The sequence below is a fragment of the Oncorhynchus masou genome, chromosome 28 (assembly GCF_036934945.1).
Source record: "Oncorhynchus masou masou isolate Uvic2021 chromosome 28, UVic_Omas_1.1, whole genome shotgun sequence".
NCBI classification, from domain to species: domain Eukaryota; kingdom Metazoa; phylum Chordata; class Actinopteri; order Salmoniformes; family Salmonidae; genus Oncorhynchus; species Oncorhynchus masou.
This window is the reverse complement of record NC_088239.1, coordinates 49,483,645-49,509,894: the sequence shown is the minus strand read 5'-3', so window position 1 is coordinate 49,509,894 and position 26,250 is coordinate 49,483,645. Positions and strand designations below refer to the sequence as shown.

At 42.5% G+C, this 26,250-nt stretch overlaps 1 protein-coding gene across 1 annotated transcript; it reads right to left on the bottom strand.

Moving 5' to 3' along the window:
• Positions 1 to 669: 669 nt before the first annotated feature.
• On the bottom strand, positions 670 to 12,383 carry LOC135517791 (excitatory amino acid transporter 1-like). The gene is made up of 10 exons (XM_064942392.1): positions 12,192 to 12,383; positions 11,120 to 11,272; positions 10,057 to 10,194; positions 7,277 to 7,481; positions 7,103 to 7,145; positions 6,099 to 6,370; positions 5,202 to 5,435; positions 4,730 to 4,924; positions 4,465 to 4,599; positions 670 to 3,241 (listed from the first exon to the last, which is right to left on the bottom strand). The coding sequence occupies exons 2-10, from the start codon at positions 11,256 to 11,258 to the stop codon at positions 3,037 to 3,039; spliced, it is 1,566 nt and encodes a 521-aa protein (XP_064798464.1). The 5' UTR covers positions 11,259 to 11,272; positions 12,192 to 12,383; the 3' UTR covers positions 670 to 3,036.
• Between the last annotated feature and the right edge of the window lie 13,867 nt (positions 12,384 to 26,250).

Genomic DNA, 26,250 nt, shown 5'->3' with positions numbered 1-26,250 from the left:
AACCCTAACGACACTGGGCCTATTGTGTGTCGCCCTATGGAACTCCCAATCACCACCAGTTGTGATACAGCTTGGAATCAAACCAGGGTCTGTAGTGACACCTCTAGCACTGAGATGCAGTACCTTAGACCCCTGCGCCACTCGGGAGAATAAAGAGGGGGCTTTTTTCCTCCTTTCTCTTTCAAACTCCATTTTATTTTGCCAGAAAAGTCACATTGTTATAAATAATCTACTTTTTTTTCTTACATCCATCAAAAATATAATTTGATCTTTTTACATACCTATCTATGCCACTAGATTATTCAGTGTATGATCATCATCATGATCATCATTACATTACTAGTACATTACTATTACATAACAGTATATTACTTTAGCCTATTAAAACCACAGTCTGTACGTGTCCGGTCATTTCAACTAATGAAATATACCCCTTGATCGAAAAGACCACGACATGTAGTTCGTACCATAGTACAACTGTCTTTATGACCTCATCATAACCAATTCAAATCAAGACCTAGGCTTATTACTCCATTAGTATGGTTGTATTGTCATATTGTGTGCGGTGTAAGATAATATCCACAGTTATCATTGATATAACAAATGTTATGTAACTGTTTATTACTGTATGTGTGTCATTGAATACAAATTACCCAAATCAAACCCTGATTCCTTTCAAACATTTATTCAAAATTGTATTCACCAAAGACAGATCTGACAGTCTATTTCCCTTTTCACCACAAATGATGCATTTACAGAAAGTGAACAACAATATCAGAAACCATAAAGGGAAAAAAAGAAAATCACAGTTTCTATTTGAGTTAGTTCACACATGCTGTTATTTATCACTCACTGTGTTCCTTGATTTAACTTTCCAAGGCTTTGGAGTGGCATTTCAGCCCTGCAAATTAATGTCTTTCAACATTTAGATGAAAGAAAACACATTCAAGTAAACAAGTATCAAGTTAACTGTATTCTATAGTTCATTTACACAATAGTGTCATACAATCTCTCTACAGGAAAAAAAATCTTATACACCTGCTATTTTAACATAATTATATACTAAATAGTGAAGGATATTTCAAATACTAATTTGTCTTAGGGCCGGCAACAAAATAGTGAATATACTGTATAGTGATAACAATTGGATTGTTGGATACATCTCATATACATTTTAACAATATTGTCAGCATCACAGCACCAACTTCCCAAATTGTTTCAATCCTAATAAAGTAAAAAGAAAATTGGAGTTGTCATATTGACAGCATGAAGAAAGGGAAAAGAATAAATAACAATCATCAAGTGCTGTGCATTTTTTAAATTGAAATTACTCTTTATTGAACCCACGATAAGAAGTTGTTTATATTTCCACAGAAGCCATTTACACTACATGGCCAAAAGTATGCGTCGAACATCTCAGTCCAAAATCATGGGCATTAATATAGAGTTGGTGCCCCCTTTGCTGCTATGGGGAGGCTTTCCAGTAGATGTTGGAATATTGCTACGGGGACTTGCTTCCATTCAGCCACGACAGCATTTCTGAGGTCGGGCACTGATGTTGGGCGATTCGGCCTGGCTCGCAGTCAGCTCTGCAATTCATCCCATAGGTGTTCGATGGGGTTGAGGTCAGGGCTCTGTGCAAGCCAGTCAAGTTCTTCCACATTGATCTCGACAAACCATTTCTGTTTGGACTCCGCTTAGTGCATGGGGAGCATTTTCATGCCGAAACAGGAAAGGGCCTTCCCTAAACTGTTGCCACAAAGTTGGAAGCACAGAATCGTCAAGAATGTCATTGCATGCTGTAGCGTTAAGATTTACCTTCACTGGAACTAGGGGGCCTAGCCCGAACCATGAAAAACAGCCCCAGACCATTATTCCTCCACCATCAAACTTAATAGTTGGCACTATGCATTCATGCAGGTAGCGTTCTCCAGGCAGGTAGCATTCTCCAAACCCAGATTCATCTATCGGACTGCCAGATGGTGAAGCGTGATTCATCACTCCAGAGAACGCGGTTTCCACTGCTCCAGAGGCCAATGGCAGCGAGCTTTACACCACTCCAGCCAATGCTTGGCATTGCGCATGGTGAGCTGAGGTTTGTTTGCGGCTGCTCGGCCATGGAAACTCACTTCATGAAGCTCCTGACGAACAGTTGTTGTGCTGACGAACAATTCATGCGATGACGTTACTTCCAGAGGCAATTTGGAACTTGGTAGTGAGTGTTGCAACCGAGGACAGACGATTTTTACGTGCTACGCGCTTCAGCACTTGCCAGTCCCATTCTGTGAGCTTGTGTGGCCTAGCACTTCACAATAACAGCATTTACAGTTGACTGGGGCAGCTCGAGCAGGACAGAAATTTGAAAAAAACTGACTTGCTGGAAAAGTGGCATCCTATGATGGTGACACACTGAAAGTCATTGAAAGTCACGAAGCTCTTCAGTAAGGCCATTCTACTGCCAATTTTTGTCTATGGAAATTGCAAGGGTGTGTGCTCGATTTTATAAACCTGTCAGCAACGGGTGTGGCTAAAATATCCAAATTTGAAGGGGCGACCACATACTTTTGGCCATGTAGTGTATATTAGGGCCTAATGTCATTAGTATCAAATTAAATGTGTTCTCTGTTGCATTTTGTGAAGGATATCGCTTGTCTAGTCATTCAAACATATGTTGTCTTTCGATCTTTTTACAAAATACCTTTCTGACACCAACGCCCTCATCAACTTCCTCCTTACTTATACCATTATACCACATACTTATTCTAGGCCAAGATGACTTAACTCAACACAAAAATAGCCAGAAAAACCACAAAAACAGGAAGCCTATCTATCTTGTAGAGCGGCAGCAGATGTAAGCAATTTGATTGGGCCACTTCAGGGAGATAATTATTTGTTTGTTTTGTAAAATGAACTTTATGAATGACAAAACAACAAAGGAAAGGAAATATGGCACAGTGGCAATAACTGGAAAAATATGACAAAGAATAAAAACTAAACTAAACCAAAACGTGTATATGTGTGTGTGTGAGCATTGAGCTACATCTTGGTTTCAGTGCCCGGACGTTTGGCGTTCTCGTAGTCGTTTTCCTGAGAGATGAGCTGGTATGGTTTCTTCCTCTCCTCCAGTACAGCGTTCCCCATCTCCACATCCTTGGCCTGCAGCTCGTGTCGAGATAGGAACTCCACAATGCCTGCCCCAATGGAATCGCCCAAGACGTTTGTCGTGGTACGCAGCCGATCACTGCAACCCAGAAATACAGGAAGAAGAAAAAGGTTAACCAGGGGGAGGGAGTCATATACAGTTGGAGGAGAGGTAGAGAGGGTTGCGGGACATTCATTCATTTAGAAAATAAAACACTATGTCCCCTGGGACGTTTGGTCATGTTAAATGGAACAGTCAACAACTCAAAACCTTCACCTATTTTCTGCTTTTGTTGAAAGATAAACTAAACTCTTTAGAATTCTCAGCAAAATAATGTAGATGGGAAATAGGCCACAGCGCTATCAACAGGGATATTTACCATCTACTGTGAAAGAGTAATCAGAGCACTCTCTATAGGCTATCTCATATTCTAATCACTGTGAGAAACATCCATGTTTTCAGTAAATGAAGCTTTGACTCTGTCTGCACATTCTATCCATCCTAGTTTAAGGAGAGTGGGGTTTTTTCTCACTACCCAATTAGCTGTGTAATTTCTGTGAAGGGGATTCTAATTGAAATTATTAATTTGGGCAACCTAATTATGTTTCTATGTTAAAACTCATTGCAAAAAAATATGTAATTCAAAAAAAAAAGTGGACCAAGACCCTAGGGATAGTAGTTAAAGGGATGGTTCACCCAAATTACAATATTACATATTGGTTTCCTTACCCTGTAAGTGGTATATGGACAAGGTATGACAGGATTCCATGCGTTGGTTTAGTTTCTCTGGCACTGTTTCCAAATGCTAACGTTTTAGCATTAGTGGCACAAATCCCATTCAAGTCATTGGACCGATATTAGCATTTTTCACACAGCATGTTCAAATAATCTATAAGTGACTTTGTTGAGCTTCACAATAAATTTTAGATATTTATATCTATTTATATTATATATATATATTGATCCCTACTTGAATAGGATTTGTGCCACAAATGCTAGAATATTAGTATTTGTAAACATTGACTGGGAAGCTAAACCAAAACATTGATTGCTGTCATACCTTGTCCATAAACTGCTTACAGGGTAAGGAAACCAATATGTAATTTTGTAATTTCGGTGAACTAGTGGCAAAGTGTTGTAGTTGATAAAAAGTTTGTCCTTTAAAATGAAAGATAAATGATTTTTGTTTCAGTTCAGGTCATTAGACAAATTGTATTTCACAAAAACTTGTATATGGATTTGCACCATAGTAGCCTAATCATTAAGAAAATATAGTTCATTTATTCTAATTTCTCAATCTGAAAATGGGAAAAATTACTCACAGGAACCAATCAACCGCAATGATGAGGGTGATGTCATCAGTGGGAAGTCCAACAGAGGTCAGCACAATCACCATGGTGACCAGTCCAGCCTGTGGGATCCCAGCAGCTCCAATACTTGCTGCAGTGGCTGTGATGCTGTTTGATAACAGAAAATGACACGTTGATAAATCTTGATAAATCATGTAATTTAGTTGTAAACATATCAACACCCTTTGATTCTGTAAACATAAACCTTAGCTTATAAACCTTGGATACTCATTCGCACCTGATTGTGATAATCTGACCTATGTTCATCTCCATGTTGTTAACCTGGGCTATGAAGATGGCTGCCAGAGCCTCGTATAGTGCTGTTCCATCCATGTTGATGGTGGCGCCCACCGGTAACACAAACCGTGTGATGCGCTTATCCACCTTGTTGTTCTCCTCCAGACACTTGAAGGTGATGGGCAGAGTTGCTGAGCTGAGATAAAGATGGAGAGAAACAGGTAGTGTTTGAGTTGGAAGAGTTGTTGTTGTTTCTATTAAATCTATTATCCGTATTAGCCATATAAACAAACGTAAGTAATCCCACTAATGGGGATGATGATGCCTCATAGGTTTTTATGAACCACACAATCTGAGCAGGAACCTCTACCTGGCCCTACTACTTTGATATGAGTCGGCCAAGCGAGGCATGGCTACAGTGTCGGTAGTCAGAGTAAACCAGGGAGAATAGCAGCAGTGTTCGGGGAACCTACCTGGAGGAGGTTCCCAGGGCTGTGATGAGGGCCTCCACCAGCCCCATGATGAAGATGAAGGGGTTCAGCCGTGTGATGGCGAAGTACAGGCCTGGGAGAATTATGAAAGCGTGGATGGAAAGGCCTATGATCACTGTGATGGTGTACATGGCCAGCTGACCACCCATCTCAGTGATGTCATCCATCTCCACGATTTTCCCCGATATGAGGAACAGGATACCGATTGGGGCATACCTGTAGAGCAGAGGGAGGAGAATGGCTTATGCCAGGGAAGGATAAGGTCACAGTTCAAATGGCCCTACATTCTCAGGATCTTACTTATTTTTCTGTGTAATAGGCCTGAATAGGAAAACAATTAGTGACACCATCAGTGCCTTCTGAGACTGCAAGCACAGGCTATGAAATTGCCTTTATTCATAAACAACTTGATTTATATCTGTCAGATATCTGACTGGGAATATTTTGATTTAATTGGCACAGTGAACATGTCACTGGTTTTGATTGCAAAGCCTTGTTATTCAGCTGTGCAACCACTTAGCATCAGGAAGTTATGTCCTGAGGCGGTTCTGTGTTGGCCAATTATTAGGTGGTTCTCATGCAATTATCTCAGTAGACCTAAATACCTATATCAGATCTCACCTGTATAGAGTTACCAGAGAATTCGCAGCAATGCCTCAAGCAAGAGGCTAAATGAAGCCATTTGATTGAATTGAGAGGGAGAGATAAACATAGTACCGTCCCAACTCTGCAGGGACTCCATAGACTTAGCTTTCCAAAGCTAAGATTTTTCTGTAACAGATGCATGGGGTTCACATACACACTCACCTAATGAAGATGGGGATTATTGGACCATCATCATGACACACACACACACACAAACACACACCAAATACTCACCACATGATAATGGCGACCAGCCTCATGATGGCCTCATTGAGACTGTCGAAGAACTCCCTGAGGGGCTGGCCCTGCTCCTTCATGTTGCCGATGATGAGGCCGAAGCACATGGAGAAGACCACCAGCCCCAGGGCGTTGACCCCGTTCACCGTTCCCGGGATGGGGATCACCTCCTCCCTGGTGATCTGCTCGGTCAGGTTGGTCAGGTTGAAGACAGAGTCGTTCACTGTCATCGTCACATGGACGATTCGCTTCCCGTATTTGGTTTTGAACTGGAGGGAAAGAGCCAGTTGTTGTAAGTGATGGGTTAACATTGTCTTGTTAAAGTGATGATAGCATGTCATCTCCTTTGGTGAAAATTGTACTGAAATATTGTCTTTTGTAATGTTTATTTTATAATCGTTCAGCCATCTATTCAGTAGAGCTCATAAAAAGCCAAGCTGATAGATAAGGTATCGAGGGATTGTAGTCTAAAGGCGCCTGCTCCGCTCATCTCAACCTCATGAATTAAACAATAGGCCTCTGTATGGCTGGAGTAGTATTCTGTAAGGTCCAGCTGGCTCACTGACGGCCCTGTCTGGACCACAAAGCGTTTAGCCCCCGTAGACATGGTCTTCCATTACTTATATGGTCCTGCCCCAGCAGCCTCTATATCTCAGTTTCCGGACCATCCTGCCCCCACCATGCTACTATTGGAAGTTGGTCCTCTCTTCTCTTCCGCTGGTGAATTGATTTTATTTACACATGGCAGCAGAAGTCAGATTTTGTCATTTGTTCCGAGTCGTCAGAATATTTCTTCCAGTGTCAAAAGTCCCCCCCCCCCCATTCCTGGTTTCTATGTCTCTTAGGGTGATGATTTATCGCTGCTCAGAAATGCCAAAACCAGCAAGTTTCCTCTCAATACAAGCATTTCCTTTGGCAGAATTTGTCAGACCATTTTCCCTATCTGCTTATTGAATGTGAAAATCTGTTTCATTTCGTAACAAAGTCATTAGATGCTTTACCTGCTGTGTGCAGGCCTGGATCATGTTTGGTGGAAACATGTTCCTGAAATTAAAGAGGACGATCATCACAACCAATGAACACTCCAATATTGAGGCAGGAGTACAATGGCAAAATACAGTGCATCTTTCCTCCACTAAACCCCTGACCCTCTTCCTACAGTAGCAGGCAGCTACCTGATGAGATCCAGGAAGGCGTCGGCAGGGCTGATGTCCTCTATCTTCGACTGCTTCATGAACTCATCCTTAGATCCTTTCCCAGGGTGGATGATGAGCACCACGATGATGCCTATGATGACAGCGATAATGGTGGTGGTCATGTAATACACCACAGCTCGCATGCCCATCTTTCCTGAAGCCTTACTGTCCAGAGCTGCCATGCCTAGATGGGAGAGACAGCGGAGATGTTGTTTAGAAGAACAGTATTATCCCTTGGTGCAATAGTTCAAACATTTCTTCATAGCAGTGGCATGACAACACTTGAAATAGCAATTGCTTGTAGTCATGTTAGCCATGCGTTCTGGCTAGCTCCTGAAGCTATGCTGATGTGTTGGATGTTGTCTTCACTGACAATTTCAACCTCTCCCTGACTGAGTCTGTATTACCTACATGTTTTAAGCAGACCACGATAGTCCCTGTGCCCAAGAAAGCGAAGGTAACCTGCCTAAATAACTACCGTCCCGCAGCCCTCACATCGGTAGCCATGAAGTGCTTTGAATGGCTGGTCGTGGCTCACATCAACACCATCATCCTGGGAACACTAAACCCTCTCCAATTCGCATACCGCCCCAACAGATCCACAGATGACGCAATCTCGATCGCACTCCACACTGCCCTTTCCCACCTGGACAAAAGGAACACCTATGTGAGAATGCTGTTCATTGACTACAACTCAGCGTTCAACACCATAGTGCCCACAAAGCTCATCACTAAGCTAAGGACCCTGAGACTAAACACCTCCCTCTGCAGCTGGATCCTGGACTTCCTGACGGGCCTCCCCCAGGTGGTAAGGGTAGGCAACAACACATCAGACATGCTGATGCTCAACATGGGGGCCACTTAGGGGTGCGTGCTTAGTCCCCTCCTGTACTCCCTGTTCACCCACGACTGCGTGACCAAGCACGACTCCAACAACATCGTGAAGTTTGCTGATGACACCACGGAGCTAGGCCTGATCACCAACAATGATGAGACAGGCTATAGGGAGGTCAGAGACCTGGCAGTGTGGTGCTAGGACAACAACCTCCCCCTGAATGTGAGTAAGACAAAGGAGATGATTGTGGACTACAGGAAAAGGTGGGCCGAACACGCACCCATTCAAATCAACAGGGCTGAAGTGGAGCCGGTCGAGAGTTTCAAATTCCTTGGTCTCCACATCACCAACAAATTATCATGGTCCAAACACACCAAGAAAGTTGTGAAGAAGGCATGACAACGCCTTTTCCCCCTCAGGAGACTGAAATTATTTGGCATGGGTCCCCAGATCCTCAAAAAGGTCTACAGCTGCACCTTCGAGAGCATCCTGACCGGTTGGATCACCGCCTGGTATGGCAACTGCTCGGCATCCGACCGTAATGCGCTACAGAGGGTAGTGCGTACAGACCAGTACATCACTGGGGCCAAGCTAACTGCCAACCAATACCAATATACTAGGCGGTGTCAGAGGAAGGCCCAAAAAAATTCAGCCATAAAACTGCTGAACAATTCATCAAATGGCCACCCAGACTATTTGCATTGACCCCCCCCCCCCGAGCTGCTGGAGGATGTAGCCTAATAGAAAGAGTAAATGGGTGTGCAAATTAATGGGCTGCCTGACAGTCATCTGACAGAAGTCCTAGTGCGATTGCAAACCAGGCTAGTAGCAAAACATACAGGCAGGTGAAATAATGATGTTCTGCATCTGAAAATAGATCATGGTTATGGTTAGCTTCTGCCTACTGACATCTCTCTCTCACAATCTTACAAAAAGGTCAAGGGGGAGAGAGACGGACAACGAGCCATTATAGAGACCTCAACCTCACAAAGTGTTGCAATAAAGTTAGCTTTGGATTTTCCAAGGTGTCAGGGGCCGTTCTGGTGTGTTTTCCCCATTCAGTGGGCTGGAGTAAGTATTTTGTATGTGTAAGCGAGATGTATGTGCTCTTTTAATCCTGTTGGGGGCACTGCCATTAGACAAAACCCTCCCACTCTTTCACACTCTTTCAGCTTCCACTCTCCTTCTTCACGCCTCGCTCTGCCACAATCACCTGTTCCACTGTGCTGCTCTCTCTGTCTGTCTCTCTCTCTCTCCATCCTGTCTCTCAGTTCCAGGAAACTTGTCCACTTGCCATGCGCCCATAACAACATTGCCATGGAAACTGCAAACAAGCCTGTGTGACCACTTTCACAGGACTAAAGGAATGACTCACGTGACTTATTTTCAAGGGTTACTACAAAGAGGGAGGATGAAACAAAACTGTACCCCACACATACTTCTCCTTTTCTGCCTTTCTCTCCAGAGTTCTACTTTTCCAAAGCAAAAAACAACATGTTTTTAGGGTGTTTCAAGTGAGATCAAATCTAAATATACTTAATAATCATTCACAACTTCTTTCAAGTGATTGTTAACACAAATTAGGTTCATTTAAAAAGTGGTTAGTTTAAAAAGAAAATGAAGTACAGTACAGATAAGCTCAGTCTTTGAGAAAGGACTAGAGCTTGCTGCTCCAGGTCTAGTTTCAAGATCATGCTGCATATCATACCAAGCTGGGTGCATCATGTGGATCCCAACCTTGTGGAGGACTCCAGATAATAGATGGCATAGTTAAATGTCCACTTGTGTACCTGGGCATTCCCCCTTTGGGCATCCACACCTGTCTTTCAAACACCACTAAGTCTACCCCTCCTCTTTATCATATGTCTTTATTATATCTACATTTGCTTCTGGCGGAGGGCATCAGTATAGTGACTTGGTGTACCTGTGATGAGACTGGATACCAGAAGGGGAAGCACCAGCATCTGCAGCATCCTCATCAGCAGCTCTCCAGGGAAAGAGAAGTACTTCACCTCTCGGTAGGTCATTTTATAGGGACGCAGTGCAAAGCCTAGGATTATACCTGGAGAATCAGAAGGGCTGATCAGTGTGCTGGAAACATGAACATGCAACTGCATATAAAGCAAATGACAATGAGAAGATCTGTCTCTCAGTCACATCTAGAATGAGGTTTGTAGGTGAGTCCTCCCTATGGGATTGGGATTACAATAAGAGAGCATGCGTTTCAAAGTGTGTGGATGTGTTTGCGTGAGTATGTTGGCCCATACTCCCCTACGTATTTATTTGGACAGTGAAGCTAAAACGTTTCATTTGGCACGATACTCCAGCATTTGTACATTCATCTTGATGCTACCATGATTACGGATAATCATGAATGAACCGTGAATAATGATGAGTGAGAAAGTTATAGATGCACAAAGATCATGTGTCCAAAACAGGGAATTTTTTTTGAGGGGGTATGAGCTTTGTTCCTTTAACTTTCTCACTCATCATAATTCACTATTCATTCATGATTATCCATAATCGTGGTAGTATTCACATTGATGTAGAAGTGTTCAGAAACATCTTATATTCATATTTAAAATGAAAATGACTCCAAAGTGACACAATACATTATTCATCGTTCAGTTCCTATCGGGCAAAAAACTATAATCCGAAACACAAACAAAACAAACTGCAAATGCATCCAACAAGTGTGTAGAGCTGCAATCTTGATGTAGTCATTACGTGCTAGGAGTATGTGACAAAATAATAAACCTTTGACTACTTTAATACACTGTAAGTGCATTTTTCCAAATACTTAAATAAAACAAACAAAAGGTGACATTCAGTGCGGTCGCCTCATAGGAAACATTTGATCTCAAATCCAAAATGGTGGTGTATAGAGCCAAATTTACACATTTTAGCTTCACTCTCTAAATAAATACGGAAGGGAGTGTGTGTGAGTGGACTGGGGTGTGGTATTGGAGGTGTGTGTGTTCACTCACCTACAACGACGGCCGCTACAGTAAAGAGCACAAAGGCGTTCTTCTTGAAGAAGGCCTGGACGTCTTCCTTAGAGATGTCTTCCACTTTCCTCTTGGCCTTCATGGTCCTTATGTGGATGCCCTCCCGGATCCGCTGCATCCTAGTGTGGGAATCTGAAGCCGGAGGGGGGGGGCTTAATTACTTTTGGTCATGACTGCAGACAGGACTAGGAGTGTCTCACACACCTTTTAGACAGCCAGACAACCTGAACCAATGGGTCTGACCAGCTCTTAGTCTGGTGATAGCTACTGGAGAAGAGATGAAATGACACAGAACAAGACACATGCAGTTGAAGTGACACATGCAGACATTCACATTGACATTGCAATGCGGTTGACAAGATTAGAGAAAGAAAAATAGCTTATTCTAACAAATCAAATTTAGCAAATCTGGACCATGTGGTATGTCGTCAAAATAACAAATGTTTTCATGATGAAATAGTCACACAATCTTGAGAAGAAAGCAAGTATTTTATTTTTAGACAAAAGCTAGCATTTCTTGATGAATCCCTCCATGACAAGCATCAAAGCCCCTGAACACAGGAAGCATGGAACGCTGCAGGTGCAGAACTGCAACACTAATACACCCTGGCAAATCATCAGTCTATCCTGGAGAATATTTATTCATAAAAACACCTGATTAGGAAAAACGTATGCGCACCTGAATCAACTGCGCTTTCTTTAAAGAGATGCACTGCATACTCAACTAAAAGCACCCTACACAACACAACTATGTATCCTTTCATTGGAAAGGCATACTTTTTCAATCAATTGTTTGATTGAAAATGCCAGTTGGTAACACTCTGAACAAACTGCAAATTTTGCTACAAAGGTTTTGTTTACACTTTAATGAATTTAGAAGACGTGGACATGAAAATCTAAACAAAAGTATGATACTTTTCATGCATGGCCACATCAACAGTATGGACCCCTGGCATACAGCTTAAACATCACTCGGGCCACACAGACCTGGTCATTCCATTGGACAACAACAACTATCTCCTCCTCAAAAGTGGCAAAACAAAACACTGACCTTTCACCAGTGTAGATGTTCCTTTAGTAGACAAACTCCTCTTCCTGATGAGTTATCCTCAGCCTGAGGACAGGTCAGGCAGGCAGAGAGCAACAGTGGTAGAGGCAGGCAGTGGGTCCAGAGGCAGAGAAGGGAGGAGAGATAGAGACTGGGAGATGGAGTGAGATAGACAGGCATATAGAGAATGGGAGGTGTACATATGTTCTCTGAAGACAACTGAGGCAATCCCTCATGCTCCCATTCTCTGAAGAGGGAGGAGACTTTCAAACTCAGAAAGAGAGAGGAAAAGATAGAGAGAGGTAAAGATAGAGAGAGGCAAAGATAGAGAGGGAAAGATAGAGAGAGGTAAAGATAGAGAGAGGTAAAGGCAGTGGGAGGAGATGGTAGCCCTTCCTATCTCTTTACAATTTGGGAGATGTTATGTCCCTCATTCATTCCAATAAAATAGTGCCCTGAGTGATGCTCAGAAAGCATAAATTAGTAAGAATATACAGTAGGATATGCTGTATGCAACATGGAACCCAATAGGGTTCTACCTGGAACCAAAAATATTTCTGGAACCAAAAAAAGTTATCCTATGGGGACGACCAAATTACCCCTTTCGGAATCCCTTTTTTCTCCTCTCCTCTTTCTCCTCTCCTCCCGCTCCCATTCTCCTCCAAGCTCTCTTTTCCTTTCCCATCTTCCCTCCTCCACATCCTCTTGTCTATCCTCTTCCCCTCTTTGTCGGCCTATTCAACCCTTACTGGAGTGCTTCAGAAACAGATAAAGCCTGTGGACCCGTAAGCAAGATCTGCTCGAGGTGTTAGGGCTCTCTCCCTCTGCTTCAGTGTAACCTCTCCCACAGTCCTGACAAATAGGAGCTTTCATCACCAGCAGCAGTGGTTGCTGGCCAGGACTGGACAGTCAGTGCTTAGGGCCATAGGATCAGCATTTGTTTCAAGATACTGTACTTTGAAGTGTTGAAGTATCATTCTGAGTGTTTCCCAAAAAGAACTGTGATGTGCGACAGCGGTGCACCATTTCAAATGTGCAGTAAATCTCTATGTCAAATTGGGGCGGCAGGGTAGCCTAGTGGTTAGAGTGTTGGACTAGTAACCAAAAGGTTGCAAGTTAAAAAATCCCGAGCTGACCAGGTACAAATCTGTCGTTCTGCCCCTGAACAGGCAGTTAGCCCACTGTTCCTAGGCCGTCATTGAAAATAAGAATTTGTTCTTAACTGACTTGCCTGGTAAAATAAAATAATGAGCTCTACCACGCTCACCTGTGCAACTAGAGGCGAAAAAACTCAAGATCACCTTTACTCCATACACAGAGATGCAAACAAAGCTCTCCCTCGCCCTCTATTTGGACCATAACTCTGTCCTCCTGATTTGAGCTTACAAGCAAAAACTCTTAACACGAAGTACCAGTGACGCGCTCAGTCCGATGAAGTGGACCCAAAGTTACAGGACTGTTTTGCTAGCATATCATGGATGGCATTGCAGTATTTACCACATCAGTCACTGGCTTCATTAATTTACTGCAGGGGATCAAATCAGTTCACAGTGTGTTTCTTGGTAGCTTTAAACAAATATACTTCGAAACAAAAGTATACACTTCACACACATGGTAATGGCCTTCATTTTTTTTAAAATAAGACACTTGTACCATGTCACACATGGAGTTGAACTGTATGAACATTAGAGTTTGCATTCCAATATAAGACTTTATATACATCACTGAAGACTGAAATATAACAAAACCGTTTGACATAAATAGACTTTTCATGTTTATTAATGAAGATATTATGAAAAATATGAATAACAATCCACCCATGAGGCCACTTGAAGACGCTTTGATCATTAGACTGCAGGAAAGGGCTACTAAGTGCATCTACGTGATCATACGTACATATCACAACCAGAAGCCATGAATTACCGGTAACAGCCACACTGAGCTAAAGGCTAGAGCTGACTATTTCAAGGAGCAGATCACTAACCTGGACGCTTATATGAAATCCACCTATGCCCTCCAAAGAACCATCAGATGGGCAAAGTGTCAATACAGGACTAAGATCAAATCCTACTACACCAGCACTGACACTCGTCAGATATGACAGGGCTTGCAAAATATCACAGATTACAAAGGGAAACCCAGCCACAACCTCCACAGTGACATGAGCCTACCAGACTAGCTAAATACCTTCTATGCTCAGTTTGAGGCAAGGAACACTGAACCATGCATGAGAGCACCAGTTGTTCCTAATCACACTCTCCGTAGACGATGTGAGTAAGACCTTTAAACAGGTTAACATTCACAAGTCTGCAGGGACAGACGGATTAACAGGACATGTACTCAGAGCATGTGTTGACTAGGTTGTAAGTGTCTTCACTGATATTTTCAACCTCTCCCTGACCCAGTCTGTAATACCTACATGTTTTAAGCAGACCACCATAGTCCCTAAAACGCCAAGGTAACCACTCTAAATGACTATTGCCCTGTAGCACTCACATCTGTAGCCATGAAATGCTTTGAAAGGCTGGTCAGGCTCACATCAACACCATCATCCCAGACACCCTGGACCAGCTCCAATTCACATACCACACCAAAAGATCCACGGATGACGCAATCTCTATTGTACTCCACACTGCCCTTTCCCACTTGGACAAAAGGAACACCTTCATGAGAATGCTGTTAATTGACTACAGCTCAGCGTTCAACACCATAGTGCAGTCAAAGCTCATCACTAAGTTAAGGTCCCTGGGACTGAATACCTCCCTCTGCAACTGGATCCTGGACTTCCTTACGACCACCCCCAGGTGGTGAGGAAGGATAGGCAACAACACAGGGGTGCGTGTTTAGCCCCTTCCTGTACTCCCTGTTTTATCAGTTTCTTTATGAAAATATTTTGCGAACTCCATTACGGTAGCTCAAACAGCACACAAGTAGACTTCAAATGCATGCTGGGCCGAGCATGCACAAAGAAACTGATTAAACACACGTGCCAAATCCAGGTGACTTACTAAGATAAGGACCCAGATCAAGAGAGGGAGTGCGGTGATGTAGGGTCCAGAATTAAAGAATCATTGTGGAATCTGAAATTACACATATCGCGAAATCATGATAGTGTACTTATTACGTGCACGTGCTAATAGAAAGGAAGGAGGTGGGTAGCTAGTGAAGTGTGTCATAGTAGCAAAGTATTTCTAAACAAAAAATCAGATCTTAAAAGTGTATTTCATTTTCGTTCTATTATCTATATAATAGGCTATCATAGATTTTGGCTCAATAGGTCTGACACCTTACCACTTTCAAGGAGATTTTCCATTTTGATAGGGTTATTTTGCCTAAAAACTTTAGGCCTACCTATATAAAAATAAAAATACTACTCTGTACCCCTGCCAGCATGGCAAGAGTGGCCCGTAGGGTGTTAAGCATCCCCAGTGGCTCTGCAAGAGCAGAGAGGATATTCTCCCCGCTGCTGGCCTGCTCTCCAGGCACCATGCATGACCCAGACTCTGACCAAACGGCTGTTTCTAAAAATGAATTCAAAGGCACTGAGCCTAATAAGCCATTTTTCGTAAGGCACAGGTAAGACACAGGCTATGTGCGCAATTTATAGATTATAATGATTAAATACAATTAAATGTTTAAATGCTTAGCACACTATAATGTTCCTTTCAGCCTAGTGGGTCGCACTAGGAAATGCTTCACAATGTATATCTTTGTAGGCTATAGCCTTAAAATAATTGAAATAATAGACTAATAATGTAGCCTAAATAATTCATTTTCTTTCCTTCTTAGGCTACCAGTCTGGCTCCTGACCTATTTTGAGTGTTTAAATGCTGCTTAATGCGACATGTAACATGATGAGCGCTTCTTACAGTCACCTTTTCATGTTTATTAAAATGTTTTTCTTTCAAATCATATGGTTTGGTTTCAATACTTCAAAACCACATGGTAGGTCCAGGTAGTCACAAAAATGGATGGTTGTTGGTTAAATGGTCATTTTAATGAATGGAGCGAATTTAGAGTTTTTCCCATGTGAGCGAGGAGCGGTTTTTTTTTAGCAGAGAGGTTGGAAAGAACTTGGTGTCACGTCCTGACCATAGAAAGCTTTTATTTTCTATGGTAGAGTAGGTCAGGGCGTAACTGGGCGGTTGTTCTAGTTTATATTTTCTATGTGGGGTTCGAGGGTTATTTTCTGTGTTGGTGATTTGTATGATTCCCAATTAGAGGCAGCTGGTAATCGTTGTCTCTAATTGGGGATCATACTTAAGTAGATTTTTTCCACCTGTGGGTTATGGGATATTGTTTGAATGTATGTGTTTTGAGTTATTGCACGTAGCATCGACATTTATTCTAACGAACGTGGCACTTGGAGCGCAGGAGCGGTGTGCAAAGCCCTGCTCCGTGATCCGACCGCTCAACTCCGCTCACATACTCTGGTGGCCGTGCACGACGCCAACACCATCATTAAGTTTGCCGAGAACACAACAGTGATCACTGACGACGATGAGACAGCCTATTGGGAGGAGGTCAGAGACCTGGCAGTGTGGTGCCAGGACAGCAACCTCTTCCTTAACATCAGTAAGACCAAGAAGCTAATCGTGCAGCTCAGAAAACGGAGGGCAGAACACGCCCCCATTCACATCGACGGGGCTGTAGTGGAGCGGGTAGAGAGCTTGTGTGTTCCTCGGTGTACACATCACTAAGGATCTATCTTGGTCCAAACACACCAACACAGTCGTGAAGAGGACACAACAATGAAAATATTTGGCATGGGCCCTCAGATCCTCAAAAAGTTCTGCAGTTACATCACCTAGAGCATCTTGACTGGCTGCATCAATGCTTGGTATGTTAACTGCTTGGCATCTGACCGCAAGGCGCTACAGAGGATAGTAATGCCACCCAGTACATCACTGTAGCCAAGCTCCCAGCCATCCAGGACCCCTATACCAGGCGGTGTCAGAGGAAGGCCCAAAAAATGGTCAAAGACTTCTGCCACCCAAGCCACAGACTGTTCACTCTACTACTGCATGGCAAGCGGTACCAATTCACTGAGTCTGGAACCAACAGGACCCTGAACAGCTTCTAACCCCAAGGCATATGACTTCTAAACAAAATGCTGAAAAGCTAATCAAATGGCGACCCGGACTACCTGCATTGACCCTTTTTTTTGCAGCAACTCACTAACTGCTTTTCACATACGCTGCTGCTACTTTTTAAAATGATATATCCTGTTGCCCAGTCACTTTATCCCTATCTATGCATTATGTACATAGCTACCTCAATTGCCTTGTACCCCTGCACATCGACTCGGTACTGATACTCACTGTATATAGCCATGTTGTTTCTGAATCCCTATACATAGCCATTATTTTTACTTGTTATTTCTATTAATTATTCACTGTGTATTTATTCCTTGTGTCACTATTTAAAAAAATAATAATATTGTATTTTACTCTGCATTGTTGGAAAAGGACCCGGAGTAAGCATTTCACTCTTAGTCTACACCCGTTTATTATTATAGTTCAAAGTCAATCCACAGTGTGACTGACAGACAAAGTCAATTATAGTTAGTTGAAAAAAGTGTAACTTGTGCAGTAGTGGGTGACCTCACTGTATGGAAAATGTATTCCCCAGTGACATGGAGTATAATTAGTGAAGAATACCCCTGAAATCAGGCCACATATCTACACACAAATAAAACTGTCAGATTAATGAATGAATAGGAATATACTCCAATGGGGATTTATGTTTTAAGGGATCCAAAAATTATACTGACACAGAACTTTCTTGAAAATGTATGAAATTATAATTGACGTTTCATCACTTTGAGCCCTGCACAGTGAAAGTATGAGATTCAATGCCTGTAGCCAATCCTGTAGACTTGGCCCGAACTAGCAAAGTTTTTGAGGGGCAAATTTCAGGGGGGCCAACCCACATTCTGTGCATATTAATAGCCCAGCCCCACATCACCACCACCAATTACTAGTGAATTTGCAAGGGAACCTTGTTCTCATCGTTTATTCTTCATAGTTCCAGTCCAGACAAACTCAAGTCCAGGTCTAAATGTCTTTGCGTTGTTAAAATTCAAAGTGGGGCTGCCAATAGCGGAAGAGTGGCCATGGCTCCATTAGTTTGCCAGTCACACACGATGCTTTGGCAGAAGAATCCAGACTGGGCAGACCAGCACTGTCCAGGAGAGCAAGACAGTCGCTACGGCTTATCGTCTTTGTGACGCTCAATGTCCATGTTAGAAGATCTAACAGCCTTAAAAGCTATACCTCTCCAAAGCAAACAAAGCCAACTCCTGCTGGGCCCAATATGTGACTGCAAGGCCATGCAACACCACACAGCTGACCAATTTTCTTTGTAGTAATAGGTTGTTATCTAAAAATCCATAGTAGCCATTTGTCATGTCTTAAAATTGGGTCCTCTGCGTGGGTTTTTCCACCATCCTCCATACATCTCCCCATCCCACTGCTGACGGATTTACATCATTGCACCGGTTAATGAAATCTGAAATGACTCACACAGAGCTAATACGCAGGAGGCGGGAAGAAAGGTTTCAATACCATCACCCCACACCCTCAGAATGAATGGCCAAAGATCCAGAGCTGGGACGGTGCTGTGCTGTCATTCACTCTCACATGCAAGGAGCTCGCCTGTACAAGCCCTTCCGGAGCAGCGAACACATCACTAACATGTCCTGTTGTTGACCTGTCAAAAGCCCAGACAGTCAAGCAGAGAGTTTTGCCACCGCCTGTGCAAGTTCAGGTCAAGTTCAGGTACTTCTATTGGAAGTATTTGAAAGTATTTTCAAATAATTTCTAGAAATAACCTGCTATTTTAAATTATTTTCAAATACTTTTATAAAACACTATTTTGAAATACCTGGGTTAAAGTATCTCTACCTGCACATGACCATCTGATCATTTATCACTCCCGTGTTAATCTGCTAAATTGTAATTATTCTCTTACCTCCTCATGCCTTTTGCACACAATGTATATAGACTCTTTTCCCCCCTTTTTTTCGACTGTGTTATTGACTTGTTTATTTTTTACTCCATGTGTAACTCTGTGTTGTTGTTTGTTCACACTGCTATGCTTTATCTTGGCCAGGTCGCAGTTGTAAATGAGAACTGGTTCTCAACTAGCCTACCTGGTTAAATAAAGGTGAAATAAAATACAAAAATAAAATAAAAATGAGTGGGAGTGTATTTCAGTCAGTGTATTTCAGTATTTTCAAATACATGCCAATACGTTCCAAATGTATTTCCAAATAAATTCCAATATTCAACTACTTGTCTTAACATTTTTAAATAAAGGTTACTTTGAAATGTGCATGAAAGTAATTTAGATACTTGAAAGAGTATTTGAACCAAGGTCTGCTGTCTTAACACCCTCCAACTTGAACACGAAGTCCATTAAAAGATACAAGCAGAATCCCATAGACTGATAGTTGTCTATGACCTGGTTTACTTTCAGTGATGTGAATGAGTCTGGCCTTATTCTCAGCACGTAACAAGTCATCTGTTGGCCCCACCTGTGGTTCAGGGGCCTGGCCTCTCACTGAGGTCTCATGCAGTCAGATTAAGAGGACATTGTGTAGATCTATGTGCCTTAATACCAACAGCAATATAATTACTATTATAACTCTAAGGACTTCTGGCACTCTCTTGGGTGTGAGCGATTTGGAATGCACAGATAACATATCTGTTAATTATCAATTAAAATAAATATTCAAATCAATTCAAATGTTATTAGTTACATGCGCCGAATACAACTGGTGTAGTCCTTACAGTGAAATGCTTACTTACGAGCCCCTAATCAACAATGCAGTTTTTTAAAATACAGACAAGAATAAGAAATACAAGTAACAAGTAATTAAAGAGCAGCAGTAAAATAACAATAGCGAGACTATATACAAGGGTGTACCGGTATAGGGTGTCAATGTGCGGGGGCACCGGTTAGTTGAGATAATATGTACATGCAGGTAGAGTTATTAAAGTGACTATGCATAGATGATAACAACAGAGAGTAGCAGCAGTGTAAAAGAGGGGGAGAGGGGGGGTTGGCAATGAAAATAGTCTGGGTAGGCATTTGATTAGGTGTTCAGGAGTCTTATGGCTTGGTGGTAGAAGCTATTTAGATGCCTCTTGGATCTAGACTTGGCTCTGTCCTCTTTTTCCTGTAGTCCACATTCATCTCCTTTGTCTTGATTTAATGATATGATTATGACTGTGTAATAACAATTGTCCTTCAATGTACCAAGACTAACTGTCTTCTGTTATTAGGAGTGCCTGGTAAAGGAATAGTGAGCAAGTATCAACTTGTTATTGATACACTAGTGTATGGCCTAAAAAAGATAGGTGATTTTTTGCATGGAGGCCATGATTATGCAGCAAGACAACAGTGTCACCATGTGGTGAGAAGGGGAACTTACACAACTACATAAAAGGTATAAGATCCTGTGCAAAACTGGGTAAAGTTAGAAGTTTGAGTCATCCCATAGGATAGTGATATTTGAGTTTATTTCAGTTCATTGTCCTGCTAGAGAAACTGTGTGAAGCAAGTCAAGTTAGTCTTTAGCATCCCAATTAATTGTAGACTACTTTAAGCGCCCTACTTCTGTCTGGCCAAAACTACTCTCTCTTTAGTTTCCCTGCTCCTTATGCCAGGCTTCTTTTTAGTCTTTCTCTTCAGAATGGATAGGTTGGCTATGAGCTTTAAATGCCTCTCTGGGTTGTCAAGGAACCTCTGTGTTCCTTGACAAAGTGTTCCAGTTTTCTTTCCAATGGCACATAAGGGATTCAATGAATCTGTGATTGTTAGAACATTGAAATATAATAATAATAATAATAATAATAATAATATAATACTCACAAAGGAATAGATAACTGTGTTACTGAACCACATATATATTAAGCAATATCAAAGTAGCACAAGAATGTACACAACATAGGGAAAATAATACTGAGAACCTTTCACCAGTAGATGGCAGTGTAGTAAATCAGATGTTTTCCTAGCAGCCTATCAGTGTGGTCTTAAAATATCCCATGGGCAAAATTGTCTTAAGCACTCCCATCAAATCCCAGGTGTAGTGACTTATGAGGAACTCATCTTTTCTGCAAATGTAGTGTTTCACTTATTTCTCCCTCATTGCATACAGGTAAATGACCATAATTCATACAATGTTCACATTTAAAACATGAACATGACTGAATTCCCTTTCAATACTGTAATATGATGGTTCAGTGAACTCTGTTTTATGGGTTATAATGACCCTGGTCACACCTGAGCATTAGAAGGGCATGTTGAAGACCTCACACACACAGCGGTAGTCCTGGAAAGATAAAGAGCACTGTGCCAAGGTCAGAGAGAGACACAGTGCATTCGGAAAGTATTCAAACCTCTTGACTTTTTCCAAATGTTGTTGCTTTACGTCCTTATTCTAAAATTGATTAAGTTGTTTTTTCCCCTCATCAATCTACACACAATACCTCATAATGACAAGGCAAAAACGGGTTGATATACATTTTTTGGGTATAACAAAAACCTGAAATATCAAATTTACATAAGTATTCAGATCCTTTACTCAGTACATTGTTGAAGCACCTTTGGCAATGATTACAGCATTGCGTCTTCTTGGGTAGGATTCTAAAAACGTGGCACACATGTATTTGGGGAGTTTCTCCCATTCTTCTCTGCAGATCCTCTCAAGCTCTGTCAGGTTGGATGGGGAGTGTCGCTGCACAGCTATTTTCAGGCCTCTCCAGAGATGTTTGTTCAAGTCCGGGCTCTGGCTGGGTCACTCAAGGACATTCAGAGACTTTCCCAAAGCCACTCCTGCGTTGTGTGCTTAGGTTCGTTGTCCTGTTGGAAGGTGACCCTTCACCCCAGTCTGAGGTTCTGAGCACTCTAGAGCAGGTTTTCATCAAGGATCTCTCTGTACTCTGCTTTAGGAAGAGTCTTGGTGGTTCCAAACTGCTTCTGTTTAAGAATGACGGAGGCCACTGTGTTCTTGGGGACCTTCAATGCTGCAGAAATGTTTAGGTACCCTTTCCCAGATCTGTGCCTCAACACAACCTAATTCCTTCAACCTCATGGATTTGTTTTTGCTCTGACATGCACTGTCAAATCAAAATCAAATCAAATCAAATTTATTTATAGAGCCCTTCGTACATCAGCTGATATCTCAAAGTGCTGTACAGAAACCCAGCCTAAAACCCCAAACAGCAAGCAATGCAGGTGTAGAAGCACGGTGGTTAGGAAAAACTCCCTAGAAAGGCCAAAACCTAGGAAGAAACCTAGAGAGGAACCAGGCTATGTGGGGTGGCCAGTCCTCTTCTGGCTGTGCCGGGTAGAGATTATAACAGAACATGGCCAAGATGTTCAAATGTTCATAAATGATCAGCATGGTCGAATAATAATAAGGCAGAACAGTTGAATCTGGAGCAGCAGCACGGCCAGGTGGACTGGGGACAGCAAGGAGTCATCATGTCAGGTAGTCCTGGGGCATGGTCCTAGGGCTCAGGTCCTCCGAGAGAGAGAAAGAGAGAAAGAAGGAGAGAATTAGAGAGCGCACACTTAGATTCACACAGGACACCGAATTGGACAGGAGAAGTACTCCAGATATAACAAACTGACCCCAGCCCCCCGACACATAAACTACTCCAGCATAAATACTGGAGGCTGAGACAGGAGGGGTCAGGAGACACTGTGGCCCCATCCGAGGACACCCCCGGACAGGGCCAAACAGGAAGGATATAACCCCACCCACTTTGCCAAAGCACAGCCCCCACACCACTAGAGGGATATCTTCAACCACCAACTTACCATCCTAAGACAAAGCTGTGTATAGCCCACAAAGATCTCCGCCATGGCACAACCCAAGGGGGGGCGCCAACCCAGACAGGATGACCACAGCAGTGAATCAACCCACTCAGGTGACGCACCCCTTCCAGGGACGGCATGAGACAGCCCCAGCAAGCCAGTGACTCAGCCCCTGTAATAGGGTTAGAGGCAGAGAATCCCAGTGGAAAGATGGGAACCGGCCAGGCAGAGACAGCAAGGGCGGTTCGTTGCTCCAGAGCCTTTCCGTTCACCTTCCCACTTCTGGGCCAGACTACACTCAATCATATGACCCACTGAAGAGATGAGTCTTCAGTAAAGACTTAAAGGTTGAGACCGAGTTTGCGTCTCTGACATGGGTAGGCAGACCGTTCCATAAAAATGGAGCTCTATAGGAGAAAGCCCTGCCTCCAGCTGTTTGCTTAGAAATTCTAGGGACAATTAGGAGGCCTGCGTCTTGTGACCGTAGCGTACGTGTAGGTATGTACGGCAGGACCAAATCAGAGAGATAGGTAGGAGCAAGCCCATGTAATGCTTTGTAGGTTAGCAGTAAAACCTTGAAATCAGCCCTTGCTTTGACAGGAAGCCAGTGTAGGGAGGCTAGCACTGGAGTAATATGATCAAATTATTTGGTTCTAGTCAGGATTCTAGCAGCCGTATTTAGCACTAACTGAAGTTTATTTAGTGCTTTATCTGGGTAGCCGGAAAGTAGAGCATTGCAGTAGTCTAACCTAGAAGTGACAAAAGCATGGATTCATTTTTCTGCATCATTTTTGGACAGAAAGTTTCTGATTTTTGCAATGTTACATAGAAGAAAAAAAGCTGTCCTTGAAATGGTCTTGATATGTTCTTCAAAAGAGAGATCAGGGTCCAGAGTAACGCCGAGGTCCTTCACAGTTTTATTTGAGACGACTGTACAACCATTAAGATTAATTGTCAGATTCGACAGAAGATCTCTTTGTTTCTTGGGACCTAGAACAAGCATCTCTGTTTTGTCCAAGTTTAAAAGTAGAAAGTTTGCAGCCATCCACTTCCTTATGTCTGAAACACATGCTTCTAGCAAGGGCAATTTTGGGGCTTCACCATGTTTCATTGAAATGTACAGCTGTGTGTCATCCGCATAGCAGTGAAAGTTAACATTATGTTTTCGAATAACATCCCCAAGAGGTAAAATATATAGTGAAAACAATAGTGGTCCTAAAACGGAACCTTGAGGAACACCGAAATGTACAGTTGATTTGTCAGAGGACAAACCATTCACAGAGACAAACTGATATCTTTCCGACAGATAAGATCTAAACCAGGCCAGAACTTGTCCGTGTAGACCAATTTGGGTTTCCAATCTTTCCAAAAGAATGTGGTGATCAATGGTATCAAAAGCAGCACTAAGGTCTAGGAGCACGAGGGCAGATGCAGAGCCTCGGTCCGATGCCATTAAAATGTAATTTACCACCTTCACAAGTGCCGTCTCAGTGCTATGATGGTCAACTGTCAACCGTGGGACATATAGACAGGTGTGTGCCTTTCCAAATCATGTCCAATCAATTTAATTTACCACAGGTGGACTCCAATCAAGTTGTAGAAACATCTCAAGGATGATCAATGGAAACAGGATGCACATGAGTTCAATTTACAGTCTCATAGCAAAAGGTCTGAATACTTATGTAAACAAGGTGTTTCTGTTTTTTCTTGTTAATAAATGTGCAAACATTTCTAAAAAGCTTTTTTCGCTTTGTCATTATGGGGTATTGTGTGTAGATTGATGAGGAAAAACATTTTTTTAATGCATTTTAGAATAAGGCTATAAGGTAACAACATTTGGAAAAAGTCAAGGGGTCTGAATACTTTCCGAATGTATTGTATATAGAGAGAGACCAGCTGGTTATTATCAGGTGAGATTGAGGAAGGGCAGAGAGGGTTGTGTAATCTGTAATGGACCTAAAGAGGAGAGTAGAGGGGGAGCCTGGCACTGAGAGTTAAAAATTGATTGTTAAATGCTCACAGTCCGAGCAAACACATTCAGACAACACATAGACAAGCACACAGACACAAGCCCAAATTATATAAAAAACAGCATGTGAAAAAAACCCATGAAAGAACAGAAGAGTGCATACATACACACATAAACACATACAATCAGCCACAGTAGCTTTACCACTACACACATGAAGTAAACATTAATGCAGTCACACACAATAGCACACCACAGCATAACTCACACAGACAGCCCCTCTGAGCAGAGAGCCTTTGCCCCTTCCAAGGCTGCTGCCTGGTTACACACAGTGGAAAATTCCTCCCACTCCAACTGAGCATGCTCAAAAAACCAGCCTGTTCCAGTCCTGCACCCTTCACTCAGAATCTGTCCTATTCCTCCTGTACGCGCTTAGAAAAAAGGGCTCCAAATTGTTTATCGGCTGTCCCCATAGAATAACTATTTTTGGTTCCAGGTAGAAGAACTCTTTGGGTTCCATGTAGAACTATCTGTGGAATGGGTTTTACATGGAACGCAAAAGCGTTCCTGAACCGTTTTAGGTTCTAGATAGCACCTTTTACTCTTAGAGTGTATAGTCATGCATCACAATCACCAGCTGGGGGATCTCACGTGACAACCAGGCAGGCACCAGCATGGGACTGTGTGTTGTAATGCTGCTTGGCATTTTGAAACATCTCATGATATCAAAGTAGTCCATGTCTGGCCTCTAGCACCCTGTTACAGAAGCCTAATAAACAATCTTTGTTGATGTGTTTCACAATTCATAAAGCTACTCAGAAAAGAGGCCATATTATCAAAAACAAAGTACACACAGGTATGTTGTCCCGTGTTGGACAGATGCCCATGCTGATGCATAATTCATATTGTTTAATGAAATAGAGTAGTAGCCTATAGCCAGCAGGCATCCACTCCAGGTTATTAATAGCTATAGGCACTGGGCAGTGCTTGACTTGGGCAGGATCTCACTGCAGCTGAGTACCAGCACCTAAAATGTTCTGCTTGAGCTCCTGCAGCTCAAAGTATTGTGGAGCTCCTGCACCTAAATTTAAACAGTACCAGCACCCAAAATGAGTACAGGCACCTATTTCAATCCAAGTCAAGCACTGGCACTGGGCCACATTTACGATTCCTATCCCAGGGTAAACTACACACTGAACAGACAAGACCAAGTTAGGATCAAGGGGAAGACAGAATGCTTTATTAAATGATGTGGACAAGTGTGCT

Excerpts from the sequence above, each read along its gene's own strand:
- LOC135517791 (XM_064942392.1), bottom strand. The coding sequence starts at position 11,258 with ATGCAGCGGATCCGGGAGGGCATCCACATAAGGACCATGAAGGCCAAG. Across the intron at positions 10,195-11,119 it reads TGTAGCGGCCGTCGTTGTAG|GTATAATCCTAGGCTTTGCA; the intron begins GTGAGTGAACAC and ends CTGATTCTCCAG. Across the intron at positions 7,146-7,276 it reads GCCTTCCTGGATCTCATCAG|GAACATGTTTCCACCAAACA; the intron begins GTAGCTGCCTGC and ends CTTTAATTTCAG.